This window comes from Camellia sinensis, chromosome 9, assembly GCF_055761805.1.
Source record: "Camellia sinensis isolate YWXY chromosome 9, ASM5576180v1, whole genome shotgun sequence".
Taxonomy (NCBI): Eukaryota; Viridiplantae; Streptophyta; class Magnoliopsida; order Ericales; family Theaceae; genus Camellia; species Camellia sinensis.
In genome coordinates this window covers 41026372-41049202 of record NC_138969.1, presented here as the reverse complement: position 1 = coordinate 41049202, position 22831 = coordinate 41026372, and the positions used below count along the sequence as shown (strand labels likewise).

General features: G+C 32.0%; 2 protein-coding genes across 30 annotated transcripts; one reads left to right on the top strand and one right to left on the bottom strand.

Moving 5' to 3' along the window:
- The first annotated feature begins 574 nt into the window (after nucleotides 1–574).
- LOC145799370 (zinc finger BED domain-containing protein RICESLEEPER 4-like) lies at nucleotides 575–1629 on the top strand. The gene is made up of 2 exons (XM_082888932.1): nucleotides 575–1250; nucleotides 1565–1629. The coding sequence occupies exons 1-2, from the start codon at nucleotides 575–577 to the stop codon at nucleotides 1627–1629; spliced, it is 741 nt and encodes a 246-aa protein (XP_082745058.1).
- A 1788-nt stretch (nucleotides 1630–3417) lies between these two features.
- Nucleotides 3418–15881, bottom strand: LOC114260848 (uncharacterized). Of its 29 annotated transcripts, none has more exons than XM_082886659.1 (14): nucleotides 15817–15849; nucleotides 15575–15637; nucleotides 14803–14866; nucleotides 13640–13867; nucleotides 12926–13009; nucleotides 12645–12740; nucleotides 12509–12562; nucleotides 12082–12150; nucleotides 7463–7669; nucleotides 6850–7120; nucleotides 6372–6559; nucleotides 6220–6300; nucleotides 3854–3938; nucleotides 3418–3774 (listed from the first exon to the last, which is right to left on the bottom strand). In XM_082886659.1, the coding sequence occupies exons 2-14, from the start codon at nucleotides 15595–15597 to the stop codon at nucleotides 3659–3661; spliced, it is 1566 nt and encodes a 521-aa protein (XP_082742785.1). In that variant the 5' UTR covers nucleotides 15598–15637; nucleotides 15817–15849; the 3' UTR covers nucleotides 3418–3658. The 29 variants fall into 29 exon arrangements, with proteins under 29 accessions (XP_082742785.1, XP_082742787.1, XP_082742789.1 ...); XM_082886661.1 differs by having other exon boundaries at nucleotides 12509–12544; XM_082886663.1 differs by having other exon boundaries at nucleotides 12509–12538.
- Nucleotides 15882–22831: the final 6950 nt, after the last annotated feature.

The window sequence follows — 22831 nt, the reverse complement described above, 5'->3', positions numbered from 1 at the left end:
ATGCAAGTGCAAATGATGTAGCTATTGCATATGTGAAAAGGAAGTTTTCAAAAAACAGTGACTCTTTGATTTTAAGGAGTGAGTACTTGCATATGAGGTGCTGTGCCCATATAATTAATTTAATTGTCAAGGATGGGTTAAGTGAAATAAAAGATTCAATAACTCGAATTCGTGATGCGGTGAAGTATGTAAGGAGTTCTCCACAACGAGAGCAATTTTTCAGGACATGTGCTGAAACAGAGAGGGTAACATGTAAAAGCTTGTTGTGTCTAGATGCTCAAACTAGGTGGAACTCCACATATCTAATGCTAGATGTTGCAACAAAGTTTCAAAAAGTATTTGAGAGTTCAGAGGATGAGGACCCACATTTCAAACTAGAACTTAATCATGGACCTCCCACCTCTCAAGATTGGGAAGATGCTCATGTTTTTACACAATTTTTGTAAAAGTTTTATGATGCAACTGTTCGCTTGTCTGGTACTTTGTATGTCAATTCCAAATTGTACTTCACTGAAGTTTGTGCTATAGAAAGTGCCTTAACTGGGGAAAGAGTTTAGATCCTTCTTTGAAAGCCATGGCAATAAAAATGAAGACTAAATTTGACAAGTATTGGGGAAAAATTGAAAAAATAAATATGATGTTATTGATTACTGTTGCGTTAGATCCTTGTTATAAGTTGAAGTATGTGAGGTTTTGTTATTTTGAAGTTTATCAACCTGCCATGGTGAGTGAGCTCACTCAAAAAGTAAGAGAGACTTTGAATAACATTTTTGATGAGTATAAACAGTTTGAGACAGTTGCTTCATCTTCCAATGAAATGGTTCATGAGGTAGACATTGTTGATCAAGTAAACATTGGTGCAAGTGAGCACCAAGTGTCTCTTATGACAAAATTTCAAAAGCTTTTGGAGGAAGAAGAAGGTGATGGAGGAAAGTCAGAAGTAGATAGGTATTTGGAAGAATCTTGTGAAAAGGAAGTCTTAAACTTTGACATCTTAAGTTGGTGGAAGACAAATTCTTCAAGATATAAAATTCTTTCTCAGGTTGCGAGGGATATTTTGGCCATTCCTGTCTCTTCTGTTGCTTCTGAGTCTACTTTCAGCACAGGAGGTCGTATCCTTGACCAATTTCGTAGTTCTCTTACTCCAAAACTTGTTGAAAGTTTAATTTGTACACAAGATTGGTTGCGTGCTTCGCCAATGCCACTTCAGATAGAAGGAAACTTTGCAGATTTGGAGGACATAGAAAGAGGTAATAGAATTCTAATATTCAATTAATCATTTAAATTTCATTCATGTATTGTGTTATTTTTTACTTTAAACTGAAATTAATTTTTTTACGGCTCTAACCAATGTTAACATAGCTGCTAGAAAGTGATTTCGTCTGCTGGAAATCACCTATTACTGCTGCTATTGCGCTGCTGCTGCCACTGCGCTGTTGTTGTGCTTTTGTTTGTCATCCTTAAGATGTGCTGCTGCCAACATGCCTTTGTTTGTTTATTTGTTTTTGTCTAAAACTACTTTATATCTGTTTGCTTAGAATTTGTCTAAAACTACTGTTTACAGGTTTTCAGCAGCTATGTTGCTATTGGAATGGAAATGCTATTGGAATGGATGTTGTTTACTTATAATACTGTTTACAGGTTTTCAGCAGCTATGTTGCTATTGGAATGGAAATGTAATGTCTATATTTTTTTTCTTATTTAATTATTTAAATTCGTGGTCCTAAACCGATCCAATCCGTGTTTCAACGGATTGGTTCCACAATTTAAACGGATTGAATTGGTTTTAATTTTTCAGGAACCGTAGATAACGGATTGGTCCTAATTTTTTCCCAATCCAGACCAATCCGAACCATGCTCACCCCTATTAGAAACCTTCAATGTCCCATACACATACACATATGTATGTAATAAATTCTCAATCATAAGCAACAATCAAGACCATAAAAAAGATTAAGATTTTTCAAATAATAAGAAACATTTCTCAGACTTTTCTTTTCAAATTCCAGTTATGAAAAGATCAGGCAAATCAATTATATTGTACCAAAAAACATAAACAGGCACAAATTCTGTCTTAAGATTGTTAGAAAAACTAGTACCAAACTATATGAAAAATATAATTTAAAATTATGCAAACGCTTTTTGGGCAAAACCAAAAACCAAAATAAATCAACATAATAATGTGATAGAACTTACAGTACATAAACAGACAAAACCTGATCGAGTCGAGTGTGTGACACTCTCTCCTTAAGACAGATTCGTCCTCTCACCGGTGCTTAGGATTCAATGGACGTCTATCTCCCAAGATACAACGATCAATGTCTTGCACTACTATTGCAAGCCTAGCAAACTTCGTTGTGTATGTACTCTCTTTACAGGAAATTAGACTCAAGAAATATGAAGAATAAATGCAAAGTGAAGAAGAAAATGACAATTCTCTACGCTAAAATGAAGCAAGAGGAATGGAATTTATAAATTCCTCCATGACTCTTTAAAAAAGTTGTGACACTTCAAAAGGACACACCCTTCCATCTCAAGAGACACAACCGTTAGAGTAAATTTAAATTCAAATTTTCCAACAGAACAGTGTGTGTTTGTTTTTAGGCAACGATTGGTAATGTAAGTGGCTGAAGATGTGACACGTCTGTAGATGCAAGTTTACGTTATGAAAGATATTTTGGGAACTGAAAAAAAAAAAAACAAAACAAAACAAAACAAAACAAAAACAAACAAACAAACCAAGGGTCAAAAACAATCACATTGTTCCGCCTTCCTAAAGTCATTTTAGATTAGATTTAGATTATAGTTAGAATAAAACACTAACAAAAGCTTCTTTTTGTTTCAAACATTATTTTTGTATAACCCAGTTAAAAATAGGTAAAATTTCTTAATCATATCTTCTTTTTTCAAATTATTTTTGTTTAATTTCAAAACAAAATTTTAAATTAGTCTAAAATTGCACATAACACACGTTTTACATTAATCTAGATATTAAATATATACACACCTAAACTTAGCCGTAAAAACTGGATCTGCCACTGCTCACTAACAATAGGAGCCATGACTCATGACCTCGTCGATCAAATTTCACAAGAATTAGTGCCCAACCGGTGAGCAACCATCCTGAACCATTAACCAATTTGGGTTTTTTTTTTATTCCCGCTTGAAACAACTATGTTGTTTTGACATTCTGTTTTCAAAGCAACCTAATTATTTAATTTCAAAAAAAAAAAAAAAAAAATGAGGAAGGGTTTTTTTTTTGGATAGGAAAACCAGAAAGGTTAATATCCCAACAATCATCATGCAAGCAGTTCAAACAGATGCAAACACAGCATAAATAATATGAATTCAAAAAATAAAATAAAATAAAATAAAATAAACAAAATGATAACCAAAAATGAACAAAATGATGAATCATAATATAAACGAGCCCAACATCATTAATAAAATCATGAAACTGAACCATGCCAAACACAATAATTCCAATTACCCCCACAAACATAAATACACAATACAACAATATACCAGAAGTTATTTAATAGCTCACATAGAGTACGTATTCATGTGCCCAACCAATGAAATGGTATAATTTGCCCACCATCTCATTATTAGGACTATGTATTCATTAACTCCTTTGCTAAAGTGCATAAGAGTCCTGCTAAACACGAAGCTTGAGAGCTTGTGGCTCCCAGAATTTGGAAACACTACTTATAAAACCCCAAACACTGCCCTCAGAAGTCTTTCCAGCTTGTCTTCTAGTGAGCTTCAATAGACCTAATAAAAACACAATAATTAAAAAAAAGATACATGATTTGCAGATACAAAAAATAAAATAAAAAATTTGCTACTTTACCTTCTAAGAACACATTAAATCTTTTGCTACTCAAGCCAGCATTCCATGCATTTTTGTTATTGTCCAAGCTGTTGCTTCGGAAATCCTTCAATAAGTGGAGAGAGAGAGAGAGAGAGAGAGAGAGAACATAAAAATAAACTTAAGAAAAAAAAAGCAAAAAAAAGAAAGTACACTAGCACTTTAAATAAATTTAAAAATAAAAAAACAAAAACAGAAAAAAGAACAATGTTGAAAATTTCTTGGGGATTGTTAACATCAAGATAAATAAAACATGCTCCAAACAATTTTACATTTTTTTTTCTCACACAGATTAATGAGAAACAAACCAGGCTATATAGATTATAACAAACAATTCTACTTTCTAGAAAAGAAAAATAAACTTCCGTTTGGTAGTTTTTAAATCATGATTTGAGTTTTAAATTGTATTTTGAGTTTTAAATTTTTGAAATGAGTTTTGAAAAGGAAAAATTTGTTAGGAAAATTATTTATAAGTCCTATTTGAAAGACTTTATTTAATATGAAGTCCTATAAATATTATTTTAGAGTTTGAAGCCCTATTTAAATAGGAATGTGTTCCATAAGGTCCTATAAGTTATAAATGAATGATATTAGTGTACTATTATACCCCTAATTTGTTTCCATATTGTACACTATTTTCTCATTCATCATATCACATTTGGGCAGGCTTGTGTGTATTTAATATTGTGATGGTTGATACGTTTTGATATGTTTGATGTGTGGAGTGGTGTGTATGAGTTCATGGTTTGGTTGGGGAAATTTGATCTTGGTTGTTAATTGGATGTCGAATGTGAATCACATCGTAAGATGGCAATTGTACATTAGGACCTGGAATGATCGTGTTACAATGCATATTACATTTAGTGTGTAACGTTTATCCACATACATCATGTAGTAGATGACCTGTGTTTGTTCGATTGCATATGTGTTTGAATGTGTATCGTGTCTTTATTGTAATTAATGTTCACATACATGTCACAATACATTGCGCAAAATTATTGAGGATTTGGGTTTGTAATTGAATGTGGATTGAATCCCATTACTCGATGTTAAAGTTACGCTGGGTTGGGAGTAATGATGGTTTAATACATGGGTTGGGTTGCGATGTTCCATATTACATTTAAGAAGTTACATTATTTATAATTTAACGGTAGAGTATTGGAATGTCACGTTAGGTTTGAAATGTTACATGTGTTGGATTTGGGATGAGAAGCATATGAGAATGTCACATTGTGTTTAGAAATGTCACATTGGGTTTGAGATGTTACATTTATGTTTTGAATTTCAAATTTCCAACCATATATAGATATGATCACATTCTTTGGTAACATTGGATTTTCCATAATATGATATTGCCATTAATCAAGTTATTTTGAATTTCAGAAGCATATGGAAATGTCACATTTGGTTTGGGAATGTCACGTTGAGTTTGGAATGTTACATTTATGTTTTGAATTTCAAATTTCCAACCATATAAATGTGATCACAATTTATGGTAACGATTTCCCATATATGGTATTGCCATTAATTAGATTATTTTGAATTTCAAATTTCTAACTATAAAAATATAATCACAATCTATGGTAACATTGGATTTTCCATATACGATATTATCATTAATCAGATTATTAATTAATGAAGATTAGGGGTATACGTGTCCACAGTAAAATCACAGGAGCTATTAGACTATAAGTTTTTTCATAGGACCATATTTTATACAAGTCTTCCAAATAGGTCTTAAAAATAATTTACCCAAATTTGTTTGGTTATGAATTTTGAAAAAAAAAAAATTGAATTGTACATTAAATTGAGTTTTTGAATTGTATTTTGAAATTTTTTAGGTTTATTTTTTATTAAAACATTTAAAAATTTTCTTAATTTTATTTTTTAGGGCAACTATTTTTTATTGTAAATATTTATTTATTTTAATATGTAGTGCGTTATATTTTTATTTAATATTTAAAAATTTTATTTTTAATTTTAAATATATAATTTTAATTTAAAATATTTTTTATTTATTATTTTAAATATTTTAATTTTTTTAAAATTTTAAAAAAATTTAGATTGCCCATACTTAAAAAAAATAACAAAATATTTTTTTCAAAATATATATATATATATATTTCTTCAAAAATAAAAATAAAAAGATAATTTTTTGATTTTTTTTTTTTTAAATAGAGTTTTGAAAAGAGTTTGGTTTTGAGTTTTAAATTTAATTTTGAATAGTGTATTTGATTATAGGTTTTTTTAAAAAAAAAAAAATCATCCAAATCATGATTTGAGTTATAAACCAAACGCTACCAAAAATAACTTTCCCAGAGATTTTTTTTTTTTTTGAATAGAAATACCTTTCCCGGATCAATTTCAAGTTCTTCAAGCATGCACAGCTTGCCAAGTTTGAGGATGGGCTCATTTATTGACAAATCTTCCTGTTACAAACCAGGTTATAGATATGATATAACAAACAATTCTACTTTCTAGAAAAGAAAAAGAAAAATACCTTTTGCGGGGCACATTTAAGTCCTTCAAGCAAGCACAGGTTGCCAAGTTTGAGGACGCACTCATCCATAGACAAATCTTCTTGTTCTATAATCTCAATTATTTCGTCTCGCAAAGAAAAAAAATTTCTCCCAAGCTCTAAGAACATAATTGCTAAAAACAGGTGTTCAAGTTGTATTTTGTCAACACCTACAGCAAATTTATGAAAAGCATACACATTAAACGATTCAACCTACTATTTTTCATAATCGAACACCAAACCAAGCCAAGCCTTAAGTTCCATCATATGGGTTAACTGCATAAATTCTTCTTTTCTACTCGACTCTATCCAAAGGCCATTTCGTAGTCAAATTAAGGAGATTAGTAAGTGCATTTGGTAAGATTTTTTTATTTACAAGTCAAATTTCAAATGATAAAGATGCTTTTATCTAGAAGTGCATCAGTAAGTGAATTTGGATGTAAAGCAAAAGCATTCTTACCAGCTAAACACTGTGCTGTCCCGTATATGCAATATCTAGGATTTCTCACAGGTTCCTCAAGAGCTTGTCGTAACTGCACAAACTTCAGGACACTTCCTCCAATCCTTGTGCGAAGCAGGCCCAATAAAAGATGATGTGAGCTAATAAAACGATGTCCTTCTGACCTTCTTTCACAGTCAGCATGTCCAACAACCTCAATTACCTCTTCTGTACAATTTCCAAAGACACCTGACCGCAAGGGAAATGTAGCTGATTTCATGGACTTGTGTAACTGCAAAAGGAGAATGGAAAATGGAAAATTGCAATGGTGCAAAGAATTCATAATCCTCCACAGAAAACTTTCATACAAAGCACAATAATTCTGCAAAACCCACAAAAGTAGACAAATATTGCAACTACTGGGCCACTATTCAGTGATATCCTAAATTTACAATATGCTCATTTTAAGTGGAATATGCCATCTGATATGCAAATAATCTGCCACATCAAATGGGAAAACGCCAAAAAAACTCTTACATGTAACAGAGCTATACTCATCAGTTATACATTAAAAAAATGTGCGCTAAGGATTATGGCACGGGCAACAATATTTGCCACAAGCAAAACAAATTACCTCAAGCCCTTTCCATTCTATTAACTGGTCCATGGCTTCAAGTATTTGACAAGCAAGTACATCAAGCCCAACAAATTGGACAGGCGGCTCAAGCCTATGCAGCTCCAAGAAATCGAAGCACCCCCAAGGCTCCAGCAACAGAACATTAGTGATACCACGGCACTTCTCTTGGGTCAATTCCATCATTAGGTGCATTGCATAATTTCTCTGGTTTAAAAGAGAGAAATTAAAAAATAATCAATAAAATTATATAAGGAAAAAACGTTCATAACTATATGAACTCAAAACTCTTAATCCAATTTTTCTAGATTTTTGAATTAAAAAAATACAAAAATACATGTGTCATAAAATCATTGGCTCTTCAACTTTAATTATAATTATTGAATTTTTTATTATTATTGCAATACATTTCAAATTTATTAATTCCTACCTTCCAAATTACTTTATTTATGGAAATAAATAAATAAATAATCCTTAATTTATGACATTATTATAGAAAATAAATCAGAATTTTAATTTGTTAATTTTTTATTTTTAAAAGAGAAGAATACATATGACAAATAACTATTGGACCAACCAAATTATATTGAAAATTTTAAAATATTTAAATATAAAGGCCAAAATAGTATCTTATCTATATTTAAATTGCATCTCATTTAAATTTTTATTTTTGAAAATTAATAAATATAACTCCGCCAGTGTTGTTAACAACTCCGTCGGTCCCAAGCCCAGGTAAAGGAGGAGGGTTGTGTGTTAAGTAGCCGACAGCCAACACGTAAAAAGGCCGCTCGGATCCCTTATGACAATGAATCCTACTTTGAATCGTTTAAATGCTAGGTCGTTCCCCTCAAGTGGCGCGTTAGCTTAGTACCTACCTCCAGGTGTTTCGAAAAGTGAGCAAGGGGCGCCGCATTGACGCCTGGGTGTGGTGAAAAACGGGCAAAGATTCCCGCGTTTTTCTGGACGAGTGCGAGTAAAGAGCCTAGTCCAAAACTACAGGTTTAGGGTAGCCACTTGGAATATAAGAACCTTAACTAGTAAGACGATGCAATTGATAGATGTTATGCTTACGAGGAGAGTTAGTATAGCTTGCGTACAAGAAACTAAGTGAACGGGTGAGAAAGCTAGGATAATCGAGGATGCTGGTTTTAAGCTGTATTATAGTGGTCAGGATAGACGCAAGAATGGGGTAGGAATCATAATTGCCAAGGGTCTTGTAGAGAATGTAATGACGGTCATTAGAAAATGGGATAGGATTATGTTAGTTAAACTAGTTATTGGAGGGAAGACAGTTAACGTTATTAGTGTATACGCCCCTCAAGTAAGACTAAATGATCAGACTAAGAGAAATATTTTGGAGCAAAAGGGATGAGATCTTACAGGAGATACCTGTAGGAGAGAACTTGGTTATAGGTGGAGATTTTAATAGTCATGTAGGCATAGATAAACTAGGCTATGAAAGGGTGCAAGGTGGATACAGTTTTGGTGACAAAAATAAAACTGGAGAGAGTATCTTAGATTTTGCATTGGCTTCTGACCTAGTGGTGGCCAATACTATGTATAAGAAGAAGGAGGAGCATTTGATAACCTTTAAGAGTGGGTCAATTAAGAGCCAAATAGATTATTTCTTAGTAAGAAAAGTGGACCGCCTAAAATGCAATGATTGTAAGGTGAGTCTTGGAGAGAGCTTGGCCTCTTAACATAGGATTTTGATACTAGATTTATGTTTCAAAGGGCAATACCAAGCTAGGAAGAATGGTGGGCGTCGTAAGACGAGATGGTGGGACCTAAAAAAGAGATAAATTAGAAATATTTAAGAATAGAATGAATAAGAAAGATACTTAGGACTTGGAAGAGGATGCTAACACTAAGTGGAACTCGATGGCCAATTGTATGAGGAGAATCTCAAGGGAAGTGCTTGGAGAGTCGAAAAAAAGGGGACCCAGCTCTAGGGAAACTTGGTGGTGATCTCAAGGAAAGTTCTTGGAGAGTCGAAAAGAACGGAACCCAGCTCTAGGGAAACTTGGTGGTGGAGGGAAGAGGTTCAAGCGGTAGTTAAGGCCAAAAAAAAAAAAAGTATTTTAAAAAGTGACAGAATGATAGAGCTGAGAAAAACCTTAAGAGCTATAGATTGGCTAATAATGAGGTCAAGAAAGTAGTAAAAGAGGCTAAGTTGAAAGCTTATGATGACCTATATACTAGACTAGACAGTAAGGAGGGAGAGAAAAGGATATACAAACTTGCTAAGATACGGGAGAGGAAAACAAGAGATTTTAATCAAGTTAAGTGCATCAAGAGTGAAGATTCTAAGGTATTGGTGAAAGATGAAGAGATTAAGGAAAGATGAAAGAACTATTTTGAGAAACTACTAAATGAGGAACATAGAAGTTCGTTAATAGGAGAAGAAATGGCCAGTAATACGATAAACCAAGACCTATCGTAGGATTAGAAACTTTAAAGTGGCGATTACACTTAAGAAGATGAAATCAAATAAGCCTTTAGAATTCGATGATATCCCTATTGAAGCTTGGAAGGGTAAAAAAAGGATTGCTTGGTTGACTAGGTTGTTTAGTAAAATTTTGTTGACTAGGAACATGCCAGATGAGTGGAGGAAGAGTATTTTAGTGTCAATCTATAAGAATAAAGGAGATGTCCAGAATTGCAACAACTATAGAGGAATCAAACTAATGTGTCATATAATGAAAGTGTGGGAGACGGGGATGGAACGCCGATTGTGAGATATAACAGAGGTGTCAGAGAATCAATTTGGGTTTATGCTAGGTAAGTCAACAATGGAAGCGATCTATCTTTTGAGGAGAGTAATAGAAAAGTATAGAGAGAAGAAAAAACACATTCATATGGTGTTTATCGAACTTAAGAAAGCATATGACAGAGTGTCTTGGGATATAATGTGGTAGGCGCTAGAGAAGAAAGGGGTGACAAAAGATTACATTGATGTGATTAGGGACATGTATGAAGGGATGGTGACCACTATTAGATTGTCTACTGGAGAGACAAATGAATTTCCTATCACTGTAGGGTTACACCAAGAATCTACCTTAAGTCCTTATCTTTTTGCTTTAGTTATGGATGAGTTGACAACAAATATTTAGGATGACATGCCATGGTGTATGCTTTTTGCAGACGATATCATGCTAGTGGATGAGACTAGAAAAGAAGTTCACACAAAGTTGGAGACTTGGAGAAAAGCACTTGAATCTAAAGGATTCCAAATAAGTAGAACTAAAACAGAGTACATGGAGTGTAAATTTAATAACAGTAATAATGAAAGCAGAGAAGTGAAGATTGAGAACCAAAAACTACCTCAGAGTAAACATTTTCGTCATTTAGGATCGATTATCACAACAGCGGGAGAGATTGATGCGGATGTGGCACATAGGATTAAGACAAGATGGTGTAAGTGGAGAAGTGCGTCTGGGGTACTGTGCGATAAACGAATACCCATTAGACTAAAAGGTAAGTTCTATAAACGACTATTAGACCAGCGATGTTGTATTGGACGAAGTGTTAGGTAACCAAGAAACAACATGTAGATAAGATGAGGATGCTAAGGTGGATGTGTGGCAAGACTAGACAAGACAGAATTAGGAATGAGTGTATTCGGGAATAGATAGGAGTAGCACCGATAGAAGATAAGTTGAGAGAGAATCGCTTAAGATGGTTTGGTCATATTCAACGGAGACCAACAGAGACGGTAGTGAAAAGATGAAATGCAGTGACGGTAGATGGAAGTGTTAAGGCACAAGGTAGATAAATTAACGTTGGTTAGGGTTGTAAATAAAAATATGGATCTACTTAATTTGACTAACAAAATGGCCTTTGATAGAGTCGCATGGAGAAGAAGGATTCATGTAACCGACCCCATTTAATGAGGACTTAAAGGCTTGCTTTGGTTTTGTTTGGTTTGAAAATTAATAAATATATGTGGCATAAAACTATTGGTTTATCTCCCCATATATCTAAATTGAAATTTTAAAGACCTTTTAATAGAAATAGAAAGTCGAAAAAAATCTTAGGGGTTGTTTGGGATGATCTAAATAAGTGCACTTTTTGACTTTTTATGAAATATGGGTTGGGTTTGGGTTGGGTTTGAAGTGATGTGTTAGAGAGGTGATGTGACTTAAATAAAATGATGTGACTTAAATAGGATAGTAACTTTTTGACTTTTTGTCTTTTTCAAGACATGCCAAACTTGGCCTTATTCATATTTTAGCCACATCTCATTTAAAAATATTTAGAATCCAATTTAAATTTTAGAATCTTTAAATTCAAAAAGTCAAAAATGAAATCTTATTAATGTTATGATAACCACATAACATTAAGTTCAAAGCTGACTTCAGGATGATGAATGAACTATCCACTTTACACGGAGACATTAATTTGAGCAAGCCGCAAATGCAAAGTGAACGATACATTTGACTGCGAAGACGAAGCACAAACATATATAACAATCCTAAACTTCAATACAATATTTTGGTAAACATTTTTTAGTAATTTATCAACAGTTCTTCAGTGTTAATACCTTTGAGTGATCTAATTGTGAAGTAGCAGAAAATATTAATATTAAGAAACAAATCAAAAGTGATTCACACTTGCACCTTCAATGGTCGCAACTGCTTCATAACAATCACCGTACATTGGATTAAGAGTTCAGACACACGCACATCCTACATCAACATAAATCATATTCAAAACATTGCATAACTAATCAATTATGATAGATGAGTGTACTTGAACTATGGAAAAACAACAACGAAAGGAGCAAAGCCAAAAAAAAAAATACATATATAAAATTACTTAGTAATGCCATTTAAAGTTCAAATAAAAAATACTGTTGTTTGATGCCTCAAACAATCATCTACAATTCTCAAGCATGCATACCCATACCAAGAAAAATGAAGACAAATATAACACATCACAATAAGCAATTTTTCAGCTACAAGTCAGAACAAAAGGAGATTAATAACAAGAAGGCTAGGGATTACAAGGGCAACAGCATAAATAAGGACTAAAATAACGTGTTACCTTATGGATCAGCAAGTCTTGTGGTGTTGTCTGTTGCTGCACAAATACGTTTTTCTATTATCTCTAAATAAGTGACTCTGGCTGTTACAAAGACTAAAAGCAATGTCACACAGTGACATGTAATTGTAACAGTTACCTCTAAGAGACTATTAACATCATATTCATGAAGAAGGATAAAATCATCCAACTTCATCTCCCAACGAGCAATGGCCAGAATAGCTTCGTTAGTAGTCTATAAAGTAACAATAAAAGTTGCACCATCAACTTGTTTGCAATATCAATTTCAGTTATCAAGCTAGACAAACCAATAAACTCAAAATCAAACTTAAATATGAATGTCAACTATGTAATTATAATTTGATAGGTCCATGGCCACAATCCACTAACTTATATTGAACTCAAGAGGCTCACACAAACCTTGTGCAATCTAAATAAATCAAACATAAACTTATTACGCTCAGCATTCAACTCTTCCTCGTAAGCAATTCGAATAAAATCTTCCTGGAAAAAAAAAAGGATGGGAAAAAAAGGATGATCAGTACAGGTGTTTTCCACGAAGAAATGAAATAGGAATGAATATGCATCAGTGGTAGTCAAAGCATTATGTTGATATATTTTGAGCTTATTTCTGTCCAAATTTTTAAAAAAATACATACATATATATATATATACATACACAGAGAGAGACCCAAAAAAAAGTAAAGAAAATAAAATAAGGAGCATCTACCTGAACAAGTTACTTTGTGATTGTATAATGATACAATTACAAAAGCTAAAAAAATGACAATAGAAGGGAACAAGGTTTAGGTTAATAGCATGTAAAAGTGAAGGGATAAAGAGACAGAATAGAAAAGAACACAATGCCAAATACAATCACTAACACAAGAGAGTGAAGACGTCAATGACAAGGGAAAGGTCTGGACATAATTGACAAAACAAGTAATCTGACCACCCAATTTATGAACTGGGTGAAAAATGTCATCACATTTGGTCAAAGTACAAACACATACTAAGCAATTATATAAATAAAAAGCAGTGTGTGAATGCAATATGAAACAATCTAAGCAATCTAATGATGAAGAATGTGAATCTCAAACTTGCTTAGCATAATTTTTCAGCCAGAGCAATTACCATATCATAAACACTTAATACAAGAATCATAAGAGCTTTCAAAACCTCCCACTGCACATGTATTAATGCATCAGGGTCTTCCAAGAACACTTCGTCCTCCACTCTAGTCCAACTAATACGAGAAAAACTATTATGGGCTAAGAATGCAGCCCCCTTGGCAGCTGTGTAGACCCGGTCCTCACCACCTCTATCTTTAAGGCTTGAGAACATTGACTTCCTCAAAAAATCCTGGGACAAAGTAGGTCCAAAAGTAAGTGAAAGCGAGAAGACAAGCCTAACACAAAGCTAAAAAATATACCTTTGATACAGCACAATACAACGTTACATAAGAAACATTTATAGTCTTATTTTTACGGGTTAATTACAACATAGTGAGAGAGGAAAAAAAATTACAAAAAATGTGGGGTGCAAGTGATTTTGTCATGAGGTACAAGTGAAAAGCCGTCTCCATGTTTGTGTTAAAAAAAATAAAATAAAATTGTCCCACTGGGATGTAATTCCCCCTATTCTTAATTACTTCAATAAACAAAATAATTAAATGACCCTCCAAAAAAAAAAAAATACATGCACACAAAATAGTCAATCACTTAAATATCATCATATACAAGCAAGCAACACATCGTACTAATTTTTACAGATGATTCTAAAACATTACAAGTTACAACTTAACAGTAAGAAGAAGAAGAAGAAGAAGAAGAAAGTAAAGGAAGGAAGGACCATTTATTTCAAGTAGACCTTGTAAATTCTACGCATAAACCCAATGCCAAAAAGATAAGAAATAACATAATTGTGACAAGAAAAATTACAGTATTTTTTCAATAGAAGTTATGAAGAAGCGAACCCAGTCCTGACAGCCGGGAGGGGGAGGGAAAGATTGGGTAAAGACATAACCTTTGGCATTATTTTCATATACCTAATTTTTCAATACATATAATTTCCAAATAAAATGGTGCTCTCCATGAGTAAGGACCGAAAATGTGCAAGTAACATAGTTTTACAACCAAGGTTGCAAAAACAATAATAACATAAATAATCAAAAATAAATAAATAAATTACATTTTTTTTTTTTTTGTCTGTGTGTGTTGTTGATGATGCCAAATTATGTGACAAACATATATCTAGTATAGATAAAAACCAGAAAAGCAGTGCAAAACAAACAGAACCTTCCGTTCTTCTTCTTGTGATGCCACTTTTGCAATCTTTTCTAGCATAGCTTCAGGAATACCCCTGTTCCAGATCAAGTGATGTGAGTTCCGTGAGTAAGCACTCAAAGAAACCACGAGGGGAAAAAAAATTAAGGAGCAAAAAAACCACAAGAAGACAAAAAATTAAGAAGCAAAGAAACCACGAGGGGAAAAAAAATTAAGGAGGGTACTTTTCTATCACGGTTTGGACCCTTTGACCAAGATTATCAGCTCTCTGTTTCGTACCAAGATTATACATATATATCTTTAATTACATCAACATATCTGACTAATACTCCTTATTTTCCAAAACTATCCACGTTGTATAGCAGCTCATAATGCTATCTAGGAAACCTATCATATACCTTATCTAAACCAATAATCACCATATAAGGTCCTGCAAATTCAAAAACTTCCGTGTCTCATGAGAATTTGTCAACAACTTTACTGCATATTTTTTTTCTTTTCCAGCATTTTCTCAGCAACAAAACAGAGGCCAAAACTATAAATATCATCAGAAAAATGTACAGCATAAAACTATCATCTTAATTTTCATTCCAAGGGACTAAAAACAGAGCTAAAGAATAAAACTCAATTTCTTCAATTTTAGTTTCCGACAATTTCTAAGAAGATAAACAAAGGCAAAATGGAGAAATATGATCAGACAAAACAAAAACATGCTGATTTTTCAGGCTTAGGAGGCAACCAAAAAAAAAAAAAAAATCGAAATGAAGAAATAAAATTGAATTACATTCGTCGAATAATAGAAATCATCAAATTTGAATATTGCGAGGGTCATCTGTCGATCCAAACCCTAGGAGCAGAATCAAATCAAAAAATAAGAAGAAACGAAAGAAGATAGAAACAGAGAGAAGAACTTTCGAGAGAGAGCACCTTGAACTCAATCGAAACCCTAGGTACAGATTCAAACCCGAAAACAAGAAGAAACAAAGAAAGAAACTTGAGAGAGAGAGAGAGAGAGAGAAAACGTACTTTCAATGATCGAGTTCGAAAGAATCGGTACAAACTGCCTCGTTTGGTACCCTCGTTTTTTACTTAAAAAATTAAAAAGTTATTAAATTAATTAAAAAGTTAAAAATTTATATTAAAAAGTCAAAAATTCTATTTATTCTTTATTTTTTATACATTTTTCATAAAAAATTAAAAAATCATTCCAAACCTACTAATTTTTTTTAGTTCATATTTTAGTCAAATAGAAAAAAAATTACTAAATTAACTTGTTCCCAAACGAGGCCTAATTGTGTTTTTAGAATATAAGAAACAAAGAGAGCACAAGATTGAGAAGAACAAGAAGGAGAGAGAGACAAGTAAGAGATTCCTACCGAATCAGGATTCCCTTCTTGCATTTTCTCCTTATATATCCTACTTGTAGAGCCATTGGACATACTTTTAGGCTTAATTTTAATAATTCAAATCGTTCATATTTTAAGATTTGTTCAGTATATTATACCTGTAAAAAATCAAATTGATCGGATATCAGAAAGTATGTGTTCAGAAAACTTGAACTAAAAATTATTTTTTTAAAGAATTTAATAAACAGTTCTCCGAATACATACTTTTTGATATTCGATCAACTTGATTTTTTATAAGTATGATATACTAAACAAATCTTAAAATATGAACGGTTCGGATTATCAAAATTGGACCTAAAAGTGGGCCCAATGACCCTGGAAGTAGAAAATACAATAAGGGAATCTTGACTCATTCATACCACTATGAGATTGAGAGAGAGAGAGAGAGAACGAGAACGCGTGCGAGGAAGGAAATGATCTTGTGAACGGCTAGGGCAAACATAAAGAGGGGAAATTAAATCAAAGAAAATAAAGAAGAAATTAGTTATTTGCGACTGATAAACAGGTGGTCGCAAATTATATGGTAGCAAAGGCCATTTTTTTAGTAGTGATACTTCCAATAAAAGTGAGATATTTTCATTTGTCAAAGTGTGATCTATTTATGATTTTGTAGTAATGAGAATGCTTCGAAATAGAGAAACAACCAAAACCCTCTTCTTCGAGGATTGTACTCTTCTCCATCCCGGTCCACTTCCACGAGATGATCACCCTGCTGTGCAGTGGTAGTGGAGATCAAATTGAGATCAATTGATTTGATCGCTACGATAGTCGAGTTCATCAGAATACATATGGCTTTGTAAATGTACAAATTTGAGGCATGGATTGATTTTTAGAGATACCTTGGATCTGATCTTGATTGTTCAAGATTTGGTTTTGGTAGGTCAGAGCATATCTAGTGGTCTTTGTCCTCTTTTTTATTTTTTGTTTTTTTTGTTCATTCCTACACACAGAGAGAGAGAAAAAAAAAAAAAAAAAGAGAGATGTTACTGTTGTTATTGTTGATGATGATGATTGCAACAGATAGTGACTTAGTGTATTGATTGGTTTAGTGTATTCATTTTCTCATATGTTGTTGTTGTTGTTGTTGTCGTTGTTGTTTTCATTGGGATTAGGGTTTCAACAAATAATATTCTTTTTTCTCTAGTTTTGTATTCAACAGATATGTTAAAAATAAGAAGAAAAAAAGGTATGAGAAATTTCAACAAATAATAGAGAGAGAAAAGAGAAGTGGAGAAAGGAATAAATAGATATAAAAAGTTTGAAAATGTTGTGTATTTGAACATATAAAAAAAATAGGTTAAAAAATTTAAACAGATAAATATAAATTTGAACAGATAGTCAAAGAAAAGTCAAACAGATAAAAAAGTCAACAAATAAATTAAGGGTTAAAATTGGAAATAAAATAACCTTCCAAAACAACAAAAGAATTTTTCACCAAACTATTTCACAAAATGTGTACCTCTCACTAACAAAAAAACAACAATGATTCGTCCCACTAAAAATATCACCACTAATAGCACTAATGCATTAAAAAACTAAAACTAAAAAAAAAAAAAAAAAATACAACTCCAAGACCAAAACATCACATCATTAATGACGGGACCCACTGCCACCTAATTAGTAGGAGCACTAATTAGTGCTCCCAAGCATTTTTCACAAAAAAATTATCTACTAAATCTATTGCCTTATATCCTCCGTACTTTAAAGTTTTCAACAGTTACCTCTTTGATCTATTACTACCTACTTATCTCTTTTGTTTAACTTAAACCACAAAGTCCAAACAGACAGTGAATTAAATGAAGATGAATTCATTAAGCAGTATTGTATAAAATAATTGTGAATTTAAACTGCATAATAATAAGTATAATGAAAAAAGTCAACCTTATATAATGGTATAATGAACGATGATTATTAAAATAAAAAAAAAAGAAATAATTATTACAAATTTGTCTTACCTTACTGTATATACATGATTATAAAAGAGTAATTTAAAATATATATATATATATATATGAATTTAAATAACACAAAGATAAAGATAACATTGTAGCACTTACTTGTAAAGTTCGGAATGTTGGCTTCATAATGTAACTATTACCACGTAAAACACAAGTTCTTAAACGATAGGTTTGCTTTGTAAATTGTGTAAGTTGATCCTTATACATTAGATCATCATGATCATGATGGCGTGATATGAATAGTTTGCTTTTTCAGGATAGTTGGAAAATTTAGAAGTAGCTTTCTCACGTCCCATCATGTAAAAATATGGAAAAAAAAAATAACATTCACTAATTTTTTTTAAAAAAAAAATCATAATGCAACACAATTGAAACTACTATGCACGAATTAAAATACAACATTAACGTTTATGTCTAGTTTAGTGGACTATGAGAGTGATACAACCATTTGAAGTTGTTATATGATTATGCGATGTAATTAATTTATTTTTTAAAAAAAATTAATTAATTATATAATTTATGTTGTAGCCAATAAGTTGTGAAGTATAGATGACTACCTCAATTTTTCTTTTTGGTTAATAATTGAAAAAAAAAATTTAATGAATTTTTTATAAATTATTTGAGTTTTTTTAAACATGAATTTTTTTTCTCCCATTTAGAGGATTTAAAGGGATAATGGACTGTTTTATAAGGAAAAACCTAATCTTCATAATTAAATGAGAATCGGCTAAGGAAATCGATTTTTTAGAAAGAATTAAGTAATAATGGAAATTTTTACTTTAAAATCTCACTATTAGGTTAATTAGATTCTACCTAATTAACCTTTGAAAATTGGGCATCGACACAAATACTTTATTATCATAATTTTTTATTTAACAAAATTAATAAAATAAAATAAAATTTCCAAGTGCTCTCCTATACAATAATAAAATTACTTAAATTATTAATTGAAATATATTTTTGACATCATTAAAAATTAGTAATTGATTTGATAATTTATTAATAAAAATAGTCATTTGTTATTACAGGAACAATCTGTATTTTAAATAAATCTCATAAAGTATATTTATAATTTACCCTATAATATAATAATGTTGATGTTAAACTTCTGAAAAATAATCTCAAAATTATGTCAATTTTAACTTTCCCAAATCTACAACGAGTTTGTGAACGTCACACGTGAAGTGAATCTTCATCCCGTATCAATACTAAGGTTTCAAATGGACAGAATTGTTCGTGAATAGACTCGAGCTTGAATTCAATAAAATCTTAATAAAAAAATCTAAACATTCTAAAATTTGACTCGTTTAACATTCATTAAAAATAAAATAAATATATTATTTATATATTAAATAATGTAAAAATATGCATAAAAAATAAAATAAATATGTTATTTATATAGTTTAAAATGTAAAATGTATATAATATCTAAAAAAAAAACATTTATATAATAGTTATAGTAGATATTATTTTGGTAAAATATTTTTTTTTTAGTATATTTATATATATTACCTATATAATTGTATAAATTTCACTCGTTAAACAGGCTCGAATTTAAATCAAACCTAAACCAACTCAGCTTAAGCTTGATTCATTAAATTTTTATTGAATTTGAACTCGTTAAAATCTTAATAAACAAGTTTAAACATATTAACGCTAGGCTCGACTCTGCTATTTACGACCCTAATCAGTGCTAAGGGTGTTCACGTGTTGATTCGGCTCGTGTTTACCCTTAGCTTGTCAGCCGAACCGACAGATTCAGATTTGAAAATTAGTTAGTAACTCGTGTCGACCGAACCAATGTATTCAAATTTGAAAATTAGTTAGTAACTCGTGTCGACCAAACTGTAGCTCGAAATCGACTGAACCAAAAGTCACAGTTTAGCGATTAGTTGGGTCAATTTAGAAAAACTAGTACAAATGGATTTTTTTTTTGTGAAAAATGGAATTGAGAGTTCAAAATAGCAAATTATGTTCATGCATATACACTTAGAGATTATAGATCAATGACAGAGAGAGTGACAGATTAGAGATTGGTAACAGATAACAGTTTACAGCTGATGTATATACATTTATGTTGTGTTTGGTTGGGGGATTTAAAACGGGATTTGGAAAAGGAAATGAAAAAGGGTTGTGAAACTAGGTGAAATGTAGGTATATTTTATTCACATTTCACCTACATTTTCTCTTTTCCTTTTCCAAATACCTTTTCTCTTTCCATCTTCCTTTCTCTGTGACCATCTTCTTCACTCATCGCAACGCCATCGCTCATCACCAACACCATTGTTCGCCACACCACCATTGGAAGAAAAAAGAGAACGAAAAAGAATGAAAATAAGAAGCAGAGATGATGAAGAGAGGGAAATATGGGAATGAGTGTAGGAGAGAAATGAAAGGGTTAAGAGAGAGAGATGAAGATGAAAGGTTTGAAAGAGAGCGAAGAAGTAAACTAAAGAATTAAGGAGAGAAGAAGACATAAATGAGTTGTCAAATATGTAAGAAAGGAAAAATTATTTGGTGCTCTTGGGCATCACCTAGTGGTATTTGTAATGACCCCAAAAGTCATCCTTATTTAATTAGGGGTTAATGTGTTTTAATTCAACTATATCTATCGGAATTAAAGAATTATCTGCTGAGTTATGGCGACCTTTATTGTATCGGCTTGAAATTTTTTTTCCCTCTGCTCAAGCGTGGGCTCATTTTTGACATTCTTAATAGTGTATTTGGAATGTTTTTACCTTATTTTGCGGTATTGTTTGAGGTGGTGGCATGATGGTAAAGTAAGATTGGACCAACGAATATAATTTGGATAGTTAATCTACGATCAGCCGTCATTCATTTGCCCTTTTCTTTTTCCACACTTTGAATTTGGATGTGAGGTTAGAACCATTGAAAAGCTTATCTCCGGGGCTTCAATTTGACCACAAGAATGACCTAAAACGGAGTCCGGATGAGAGAGTTACGTTTGTTCAAAGTTTTGCAATCTGTGCTGAAAGCAGGTACACTCGAGCGGGGGACGCGAATTCAGCAAGTTTAAATCGCATTTCTAGATCATTCTTGGCATTTTTCATCTCCTTCCTCCTTCCTCTCCTTCTAGGTCCGAAACCCTAGCCCCCAAAACCTTGATTTCCTCTACTTTGATCAACAATCCACCATGGTTCTTGCATCTAGGATGGAGAACAAGAAATGATCAACATTTTTAACCAATTGGAACTTGGATTTGCGAAGGATTCTCATTAAAGCTTCATCCCTTTGCTTGTTTCTTGAGGTAGGGTCCTAGTTCTCCTTCATGCTTTCATTGATAGATAGATTTGTGATACTTTGGAGTATATAAATGTAAAACCCATATTTTTTTTGAACATCTAGTGTAGTGTTTATTACGAGAATTGGGGGTTTAGAATTGGAGATGTTGGAAGTTAAATTGGTGGGTTAAAATGATGGATGGTGAATCCTAGATGTATAATTATTGGGAAAATTGAAATAAAAAGTAATGGGTTAACAAGTTTGAATTTTTCTTGAAATTTCAATATTTTCTTAAAACCCTAGGTTGATTAATGATGATAACCAATGAATTGGCCCAAATTGAAAGTAGAGTAATAAAATTGAGGTATTGAATTATATGTGTTCAAATTTAATTGGAATTTGGAAATGTTTGAAAATTATGTTTAAAATTTGCGAATGAACTATGTTATGAACATTGTAATTCATGCTGTAATGTGAAGGGAAAATTGGAAAAATAATCTATTAATGATATGGATGATATGAACTCGGTTTTGGAATGTTGAAATGGAATTCAAGGATTTATTTTGAATTATGTTAAATTACAAATGGTGTTGATGAACTAAGTGATATTGACTTTGTTGGATTACGTTGTGTTGACTCATAGTGAATTGAATGGTGTTGTACTATGATGAATTATGTTTGAATTACGTGAATTGTGTAGGGTCAGCTACAGGGGCGGATCAAGCACCTGAACACTGTGAGTAGTAGTACAGAAATGTACATCTTATTTATCGTTGATAATTATTGTCACTAACACTCTGTTCTTTGTAAGTGTTATCAACGTTTATGACAAGTGGAAATCAATATGAATTTCTATGAATATGGAAAGATTTGCATATGTCGGTATGACTTTGGAACTCTTTTGTTCTGTCAATAACAAGTATTAAACCTCTGTTATTTATCAGTGTATTATGTACTTCTTAAGAATAAATGAAGCTTATGTTCATCCATGAATAATGATACCTGTATGAGTCCAAGATTATTTTGTTGTGTTACGTATGGACTCGAGGTCGTTTAGAATCTATGATATGAAAACAAAGGTTTAACATCATTATATAACCCACGTTAGAATGTAAACTGTTCTGTCCTTGCTAAGCATGCTTTTATGTTCTGATATGTTACGTTTTGACTTAATGAACAGTTGGCCATAAATGTAAAGTATTCATGACATCCGTAACACACAGCCCTTACCCGGGGGCAATAATACCGTGGTTTAAGTAATTAAGTTACAAGTTTATGTACGTTACAAGTTTAAGTATGTTACAGATTTAAGCATGTTACAAGTATAGGTATGTTACAAGTTTACGTATGTTCTAAGTTTAAGTATGGTACAAGTTCAAGTATGTTATAAGTTTACGCATGGTACAAGTTCATGTATGTTACAAATTCAAGTAT

Coding starts and splice junctions, on each gene's coding strand:
- LOC114260848 (XM_082886659.1), bottom strand. CDS start 15,597: ATGATTTCTATTATTCGACGAAT. Junction 13,010..13,639: donor TATTAAGTGTTTATGATATG/GTAATTGCTCTG, acceptor TTTTTTTTCCAG/GAAGATTTTATTCGAATTGC. Junction 12,563..12,644: donor ATGTTAATAGTCTCTTAGAG/GTAACTGTTACA, acceptor TAGAGATAATAG/AAAAACGTATTTGTGCAGCA.
- LOC145799370 (XM_082888932.1), top strand. CDS start 575: ATGGCAATAAAAATGAAGACTAAATTTGACAAGTATTGGGGAAAAATT. Junction 1,251..1,564: donor TTTGGAGGACATAGAAAGAG/GTAATAGAATTC, acceptor TACTGTTTACAG/GTTTTCAGCAGCTATGTTGC.